The sequence below is a fragment of the Simochromis diagramma genome, unplaced genomic scaffold, assembly GCF_900408965.1.
Source record: "Simochromis diagramma unplaced genomic scaffold, fSimDia1.1 OVJJ01000802.1, whole genome shotgun sequence".
NCBI lineage: Eukaryota > Metazoa > Chordata > Actinopteri > Cichliformes > Cichlidae > Simochromis > Simochromis diagramma.
The window spans coordinates 24,503,424-24,512,278 of NW_024387492.1; the positions used below are offsets into that span (position 1 = coordinate 24,503,424).

Genomic DNA, 8,855 nt, shown 5'->3' on the forward strand with positions numbered 1-8,855 from the left:
CCTCCTTTAAAAAACACTGTGGAAATAAAATCACCTTCGCTCCGTTACATATCCTCCCCCAGCTGTTCCACCTATGCACTACTAAAGACTGCTGATGACAACCAACATCTGTACCCAGAGGAGGTTATACGTACAATCAGGCACAGTAATCTACCCAGTCTGTTGAGCAGGCCGTCTGACTTTATCAGCAGCTTACTGAGGTGTGTGCCAAGGGGGGAATTAAGTTCAATAAGTGGGTATGTAATGATCGCTCTGTCCTCTGTCAGATCCCGGAGGAAAATAGAGCCACAGGTGTAAAGATGCTGGGCCTTAGTCGGGACCAGCTACCCACAGAAAGAGCTCTCGGTGTGCAATGGGATATTGAACATGATGTTTTCACATTCAGTATTGTGAACAAGGACAAACTACTTACAAGACGTGGTATTCTGTCCAATGTCAGCTCCATTTACGACCCTTTGGGTTTCTTAGCTCCAGTCATTCTGCCTGCAAAACAAATTTTGCAACATCTATGTAAACTGAGGTTTGGCTGGGATGAGACAATACCAGAAAAAATGGCGCAAACTTGGCAAAAATGGGTTGAGGATTTAGTTCTTCTTAACAAGTTTAGTATTAGTAGATGTGTCACACCCAAAGGATTTGGGGAGATAAAAAGTGCACAGCTGCCTCACTTTTGTGATGCCAGTGAAACTGGGTATGGTGCTGTATCATATCTTAGGCTATCTAATAGCAAGCAGGAAATGTGTGTTTCCTTTATTATTGGTAAAGCAAGGGTGGCGCCGTTAAAACAAGTCACCATCCCACATCTTGAGCTGGCTGCTGCAGTTTTAGCTGTGCGCTTGGACAAAATGCTATCAGTTGAACTTAAGCTTAATCTGAGAGAATCAGTCTTTTGGTCTGACAGCACAACTGTGCTACAGTACATTGCAAACACAACCACACGGTTCAAAACGTATGTAGCTAATAGAGTTTCCATCATTCATGCTTTGACAAAAGTTGAGCAGTGGAGGTACATTAGTTCAAAGCTGAATCCAGCTGATGCAGCCTCTCGAGGAATGGCGGTTGGCTGTTTCCTGAAATCTTCCACCTGGATCAGTGGTCCAGAATTTCTCAGTAAACCTGTTGTTCACTGGCCTGTAGGCATGAATTGTGTATCTGTCCATTTGGAAGCTGACCCAGAAATAAAATGGAGAGGGCCTGATGTGTGCAGCTGTGCTGAAAGAAGATGTGTCCCACTACTAAGCTGCTGATGTACTTCTCCAGCTGGACAAAATTAAAAAGGTGTGTGGCATGGATCCTGAAAGTAAATTAAAGGCTTAAACTGCAAACAAAGAAAAGACAAAAGTTGCTGGACACGTACTGTGGAAGTCAAATATGTGTTAAAGAAGATGGGAACACTCTGCTCAAAACTGATGATTTGTCCATGGCTGAAGAAGCTATAGTGAGCTTTGTGCAGAGAAAACATTATGCCGATGAAATGACTGCCCTAAACTCTGGCACTGTAAGGAAGTCAAGTCATCTGTATAAGCTTGATCCTGTAGTTACTAATGGTGTCTTGAGAGTGGGTGGAAGACTGAGCAAAGCAGATTTACCTGAGGAAACAAAACATCCTGCAATTTTGAAGAAATGGTTGGTCACAGAGGAAGAAATCACATGCTTTCAACCCTTCTCCGCCAATACTGGAGCCCTCATGCTAATTCAGCAGCTAGAAAAATAATCAAAGACTGTATAGTGTGTCAAAGACAACGGCAAAAGCCAGGTGAGCAGAAAATGTCTGATCTTCCTATTGACAGAATCTCAGCTGATCTTCCACCATTTACTTATGTTGGTGTTGATTATTTTGGACCAATAGAAGTAAAGAGAGGCAGGAGTCTTGTTAAGAGGTATGGAGTTCTTTTCACATGCCTAACCTGTCGTGCAGTTCACCTTGAGGTGGCACATTCTCTTGATACAGGTTCCTGCATTAATGCCATCAGGAGATTCATCTGCCGCAGAGGACAGGTCAAAGAAATCCGGTCAGACAATGGAACCAACTTTGTCAGCTCAAATTGTGAGTTAAAACAAGCTATGTTAGCGCTAAACCAAAGTAAAATCCAAAAAGGTTTAGCACAGGATGGCATAAAGTGGACCTTTAACCCGCCTTATGGGGCCTATCATGGTGGAGTATGGGAGCGCTCGGTGCAAGAAATAAAGAGAATATTATGCTCTATCACAAACCAGCAAGTACTAGATGATGAAACCTTACATACAGTTTTGTGTGAAGTGGAGGCTATACTGAATGACCGCCCAATCACACCTTCTTCTGATGATCCCAGTGATGTAGAAGCTCTTACTCTGAATCACTTGCTCCAATTAAAAGGCAAACCTGAGCTGCCACCAGGTTTATTCAAAAAAGAGGATCTGTATCTGCGAAGATGATGGAAACAAGCCCAGTATATTGTGGATCTATTCTGGAAAAGGTGGGTGAAAGAATACCTTCCTATGTTGCAGGAACGACAGAAATGGAACAAGATTCGTAGGAACTTTTGCATTGGTGACATTGTGCTTATTGTTGATGGAGCTGCACCAAGAAATTCTTGGCCCATTGGCCGCATCACTGAAACCATGGCCGATGCACACGGAGTAGTTCGCCGTGTTCGAGTTAAGACACGAACAAATGAGCTGGAGAGGCCAATCAACAAAATATGTCTCCTGGTGGAGGCCATCTAGAAGAAACAATGAATGTTTGCCTCCAACTGAGCCAAGTTCTGGAACCTCTGGCTCTACATTTACACTGACACTCGCTTTGCTCTACACTCCATTATGCAACATACACATTTTTTCAATACACACAAAGTAAACACATGAACAACAAAGACTTGAAATCATAGAACATTGACCTTTCCTTTTGTTTGTTTTTTAAGAAGATGTATATGGACTACTGAAGAAAATTAATGGTATTGCTTTTTGTGATGGCCACTCAGACAGATATAATTCATGTTACACAGGAATTAGGGGCCAGAATGTTGTGGCGATTTTTGTTGAATGTTTATAAAACGCAATTTGTATCCGTTTTTGTTTTTTCTTTAAAGTTGTAAGAATATGCTGACCTAGTTTTGTTATGTAAATTTGTAATTCATTTTATTGGAAAAGTTTTTGGAAGGTGATTGGTTTATTGGCTTATGGACCCTCCCATTAATCAGGGGATTAAGAGCACCCTGGAGGGGTGTAGTAAAGAGGGTTTTTTGTTTGCCAAATGTCTGATAGGAAGACGGGAGGGTTAGAAAATGATTTTTTGACCACTTTTGAAGTTGTTAAAGCAAATTAACTTTCGTTTAATTTTAAGTTTTAAGAAGTTATTTGGTTGATTTATGTTTATAATTTTCCACGAAATAAGCGGCATATGATTTTTAAACAATGGAGTCAGAAGTGCATTCTAAAACAAACCTCCCGTTGCCAGCCACGGCCTTTTCTTTGACTTTTTTGGTGTTTGGAACATAAAAGGCTATGACATGCATAGTGCGGCTGTCATCCCCGCCCACTCCAAAATGTGGGTTAGCAACCTCTACCATAGGGTAAGTGCTCACCTCATGGAATGGGTCAGGTCCAGGAGAATAACTTCTTTTACCCTTGTGCTCAGGGGCTAAAACACCAGAGCACTGAGTGCATGTTTTCTTTGTTGTTGGGTTTTTTTTTTTTTTGCTGCGTCAGGAACGGGTATGTGGCTACAACCTTTGTGTTTACTTTTTGTCATTTCTGTCTCCTCTCCTGCCTAGTCTGTCTTGGGCTCAACACTGCTCCTAATGTCTCTCCATACTCAGCTTTCAGTCTCCCCTCCTCTTCATTTGCTCTCTCACGCTGTTCTCTGACTGTTCTTTCTGCTAAGATTCTTGCTCTGTCTAATGCTTCTCTACGGTGTTACTCTAAAGTAATTACAGTGGATTGAGCTGTGGTTTCATCCTCAGGTTTCACAACAACTGCTTGTACTATTGCTCTTTTTACCTTTTCTACTTCTTTCCTCTTTTGAGCCTGCTCCAGCCATAATTTAGCAACCGCTAACTGCAATGCTTTCCTCTGCTTAGCTTTCCCTGTTTTACCAGCTGCACTTACAGCTGTTTTTTCTACAACCATTGTACACTGACCTTCCACAAGTTTCCCTTCAAACTCATATTTCTTACGCCAATAACCAACATACTGCGTGCTGCCCGGTGACAATTTCTCCATAAATTTTTCATCCCTTTCCAAGGCAGTCTTACTTGTTTTATTCCCCATTGTGTCAACTTTTAAGTTTACGGCAGGTAACGTGCCTCAACCCAAACCCCAGGCTTCGTGTACACAACAGGCCACAGAAATCTGTTAGCACCGCTTAGGTTTCCTTCTGTGCTGCTGCTTCCACTTACTGGCCCTCACACACATTCACTCATTCACACTCTTTATAGTCCTTTGATTTCTGTTGAAAGCTCTCTAACGCCCCAAAATGGCGGCGAAATCAACAATCGGACGCTCTCCTAACGCCCCAAATGGTGGAGATTCCGAACTCTCCTCACTGCAGAGTCACCGAACCTAGGTTTTCTTTATGCCCCACATGGCGGAGAAGCGTGTGCTCTCTCACGCGGCTAGCGCGCACCTCCTATTAATAGGTAATAAAATGTTCATTTAGGAGTAGTTAAGGCACTTCTTACCAAAAAATGTAGTTTTTTTTTTACTTTCACGGCCTTATAAGTCTATACTGGTATTTTTAAAAGTCATATTTGGCTTTATGCTTTTCTGAATAGTTTCTGGGATGCTTGGAACTCAAATTACATTGCAGGAAATAGTTTATTTTGATGCACATGCTGTTGTTTTGCAAATTTGGATTATAATAATTATTTTCACTTTTTCTGTAGTATATAAAAATTGGTGTATCTCAAAAATAAAACTGAAGACACTCAAAATAAATTTCCTGTTGTTGGAAACTTTTTTTGTGCAACTTTTTTGTATTTACGGTTTTTGTGGTAATAAGTTTTGTAAATGGGAGTAGTTGGCCGTCCGACTGCGGTCTGGAGTGTGGGGCCTCCCTGCTGCTGCGGAGTCGGGGCGGTCTGCCTCTCCCCACCGCAGGGAAAAGGGTAACACCACCTGGGTCTGGGTGCAGTTCCCCCCTCCAGGGGCAAGGGTACCTAGACCCGGTTCGTAGAGTACGCTTGGGGAGTGTGATCGTGTGTACAGCGTCTCTTTATGTCAGTCTCCACGTTGGTTGAGTGTGGAGTAAGTGCATATGAGAGCATGAGGGTGGGAATGGATGTTTGTGTCTGTGTGTGCCTGTATGTCTGTGTCTATATGTCAGGTTGGGTATCAGACGCCACCTCTCTGGGGACATCTCAGGCCCTCCAAGGTTTGGAGGCCTGTCTCCACCCACCACCACTTCCCCTGCCAGTGGCGGACTCCCTCAGGTGTCGGTGCGTTGGTGGTTCTTTGTGTCTGGGGATGGGCGTCCGGGTACACACCGGCTCACTCCTTGGCGGCCGCTTATCGGGGCCTGGAGCCTGGGGCTCGCTCGGGCCACTTCGGAGGTGGGGTGCCCCTGGCCTCTCGGCCTGGGGCTCGGTCACTCAGGCACAGCTGGCTGCCGGCGGAGCTCACGGGCGCGTCACTGCAACTCCCCCTGGCTTCTGCTCCGCGGCTGCTGAGTGAGCCCTCATCTGGGAGTCTCCTCAGCTCTTACTGGGACAGTGGCGCGGCTGCCCCTCTGTTGGTCTTCCTTGGTCTCTTGTGTTCTGGGGGCCTCTGGATGTCTGGAGTTTTGATCTCCTCCATACCTGCTTCATACCCTGGAGGATGGGGCTGTGGCTCCCCACACCCTCTAGCAGATCGTTACATGGAGAAACCTTTGGAATGCAAGCATGCTGATCCACACAGGTATGCACACAGGTGTACACACGGGTATTCACAGACGCGGACTACAGCTTTCTTGGCTGCTGCCTCAAAGCACATTGTGCGCTGTCTATCTTGCGTGCTGCACAATATTGTTTATTATTTAGTATCTACTGATATCTACTGCTAGCTAGTTTATTGTGATGGTGCCGTTTTTTTTTTTATTATGTTGCTCTTTGTTGTTTGCTTTCTCTTCTGTTTTTTTTCTCCATACAGGTGACCCAGGTGTTTTTTTTTTTTTTTTTTTTTTTTTTTTTCTTTCTTCCCCCCCTTCTCACCGTCTCTTCTCCCCTTTGGTTTTCTTTCTCTCCCTCTCTTTCTTTCATTCTTTCTCCCTGTCCTATCCCCCAGTCATGTCTGTCCCGTTTGTAGCAACTGAAAATAAAATAAATTCATAATTATAATAAAGGTCAATCAAATGGACCAATATGGCAAGGCCATGATGATCCACTTGGTAAAATAAATCCGCTTGGCATCTTTCTTGGCCTTAAGACAACAATTCTGATGGCTAAAGATCCAAACGGGACACAAAAGAGGAAAAATAAATAAATAAAAAAAATAAAATAAAAAAAATAAAGTAATTACAGTGGATTGAGCTGTGGTTTCATCCTCAGGTTTCACAACAACTGCTTGTACTATTGCTCTTTTTACCTTTTCTACTTCTTTCCTCTTTTGAGCCTGCTCCAGCCATAATTTAGCAACCGCTAACTGCAATGCTTTCCTCTGCTTAGCTTTCCCTGTTTTACCAGCTGCACTTACAGCTGTTTTTTTCTACAACCATTGTACACTGACCTGAACTTTTTTGTATTTACTGTATTTGGTAATAAGTTTTGTAAATGGGTAAAAACTGCTTTACTCCCAGCCCACTGCTGAAATTCTCACTAATAATAATAATATCTCCCTCGCCTTTAATATCTCTCGTGAAACCCGTCAAGGGTGCCCTCTATCGCCACTTCTCTTCACAATGGCCATAGAACCATTTGCCATGGCTGTTAGGAAGCACGTAGATATTACTGGTATTAAATTGGGCAACCAAGAGTACCAGATAGCACTTTATGCTGACGATGTTGTGCTCTTTTTGAAACGGCTAGATCGATCAATTCCAACTTTATTAAACATAATTAGCTCCTTTGGATGCTTTTCTGGATGCAAAGTAAACAACTCGAAATCCTCTTTAATGTTGCTGAATGAAACGGAGCGAGTTAATTATCTCAGCTCAACTCAGACATTCAAACCATTGGAATGCCTGACATACTTGGGAATTCATATAGTACCAGATGTTAACAAGATAGCAGAGGTTAACTACGACCCTACCGTTCAATCTATTACTGAATTGATAGATAGATGGGCAAATCTACCGATATCAACTATTGGGTGGATTAATATTGTGAAGATGAGTGTACACCCTAAACTCTACTTATTTCAGAATATCCCTCTACCAGTACCTGTAGGTCTCTTTCTTAAATTAAAGAAAAATATTATCAATTTTATTTGGCAAAATCATCGCCATCAGCTTCGGTTAACTCTACTATATCTGCCATTTGACAGGGGTGGGCTTAAGGTTCCTAACTTTGGTACTATTGATGATGTACTATTTTTCATCTGATCCTCCTCCGGCATAGGTTTACATGGAATCGTTCTTACTCAATTCAGAATTGCACTTGAGTGCATATTTGTACTCAGTGCCAGTTAAAACTCTTAAAAGAAGCATAGCAAATCCTATTTTTTTGAACATGGTCAAGGTATGGCACAAAGTACAGGATGTTTTGGAAGTAGGGAAATCCCTATCTCGTTTTAGTCCGATTCAGTGAAATGAACATTTTAAACCTGGTATGATTGATACAGGATTTCGAACTTGGACTAGGACAGGGCTGAATAAGATTGAAGACCTTTTTTGTGATGGTGTAATGATGTCATTTGAACAGCTGAGAGTTCAATTTAACTTACCTAAAACACTTTTTTTTTTTTTTTTTGGGATATTTATAAGTAAGGAGCTTTGTGGCAACCTCACAATAACAATTTGACCCTACCTGACCTATCACTAATAGAAAAAGCAGTTTCTGACCATCCTTACACTCATATTTGTACGATATGTTTATTTCCAGTTCTACTGAATCCTATGCTGGCCGGCTTAACGCGTGGAAGAACGATATAGAAACAGATATATCTTTAGAAAAGTGGAAATCAGTGTGCTTAAAACCTCTTACTCAAACTGTTAACACAAGATTGCAGCTTTTACAGGTTAACTGGTCCATGCCAACGTATCTAACCCCTGTTAAGCTACATTCATTTGATAATATTTCAGGGAATTTTTAGGACTTCCTTATAATAATGAATTACAGTAGTCTAGCCTGGAAGTAATAAATGCATGAACTAGTTTTTCAGCGTCACTCTGAGACAGGATATTTCTAATTTTAGAGATGTTGCGCAAATGGAAGAAAGGAGTCTTATATACAGTGGCTTGAAAAAGTATTCGGCCCCCTTGAACTTTTCCATATTTTGTCAGATTACAGCCACAAACATGAATCGATTGTATTGGAATTCCACGTGAAAGACCAATATAAAGTGGTGTATACGTGAGAAGTGGAACAAAAATCATATGTGATTTCAAAATATTTTTACAAATAAATAACTGAAAAGTGGGGTGTGCGCAATTATTCAGCCCCCCCGAGTCAATATTTTGTAGAACCACCTTTTACTGCAATTACAGCTGCCAGTCTTTTAGGGTATGTCTCTACCAGCTTTGCACAACTAGAGACTGAAATCCTTGCCCATTCTTCTTTGCAAAACAGCTCCAACTCAGTCAGATTAGATGGACAGCGTTGTGAACAGGAGTTTTCAGATCTTGCCACAGATTCTCGATTGGATTTAGATCTGGACTTTGACTGGGCCATTCTAACACATGGATATGTTTTGTTTTAAACCATTCCATTGTTGCCCTGGCTTTATATTTAGGGTCGTTGTCC

The 8,855-nt window shown here is 42.1% G+C and overlaps 1 protein-coding gene across 1 annotated transcript; it reads left to right on the forward strand.

Moving 5' to 3' along the window:
- Window positions 1-299: 299 nt before the first annotated feature.
- Window positions 300-2,142, forward strand: LOC120724616. Its single transcript, XM_040016896.1, has one exon. The coding sequence runs from the start codon at window positions 300-302 to the stop codon at window positions 1,245-1,247; it is 948 nt and encodes a 315-aa protein (XP_039872830.1). The 3' UTR covers window positions 1,248-2,142.
- Window positions 2,143-8,855: the final 6,713 nt, after the last annotated feature.

Coding starts and splice junctions, on each gene's coding strand:
- LOC120724616 (XM_040016896.1), top strand. CDS start 300: ATGCTGGGCCTTAGTCGGGACCAGCTACCCACAGAAAGAGCTCTCGGT.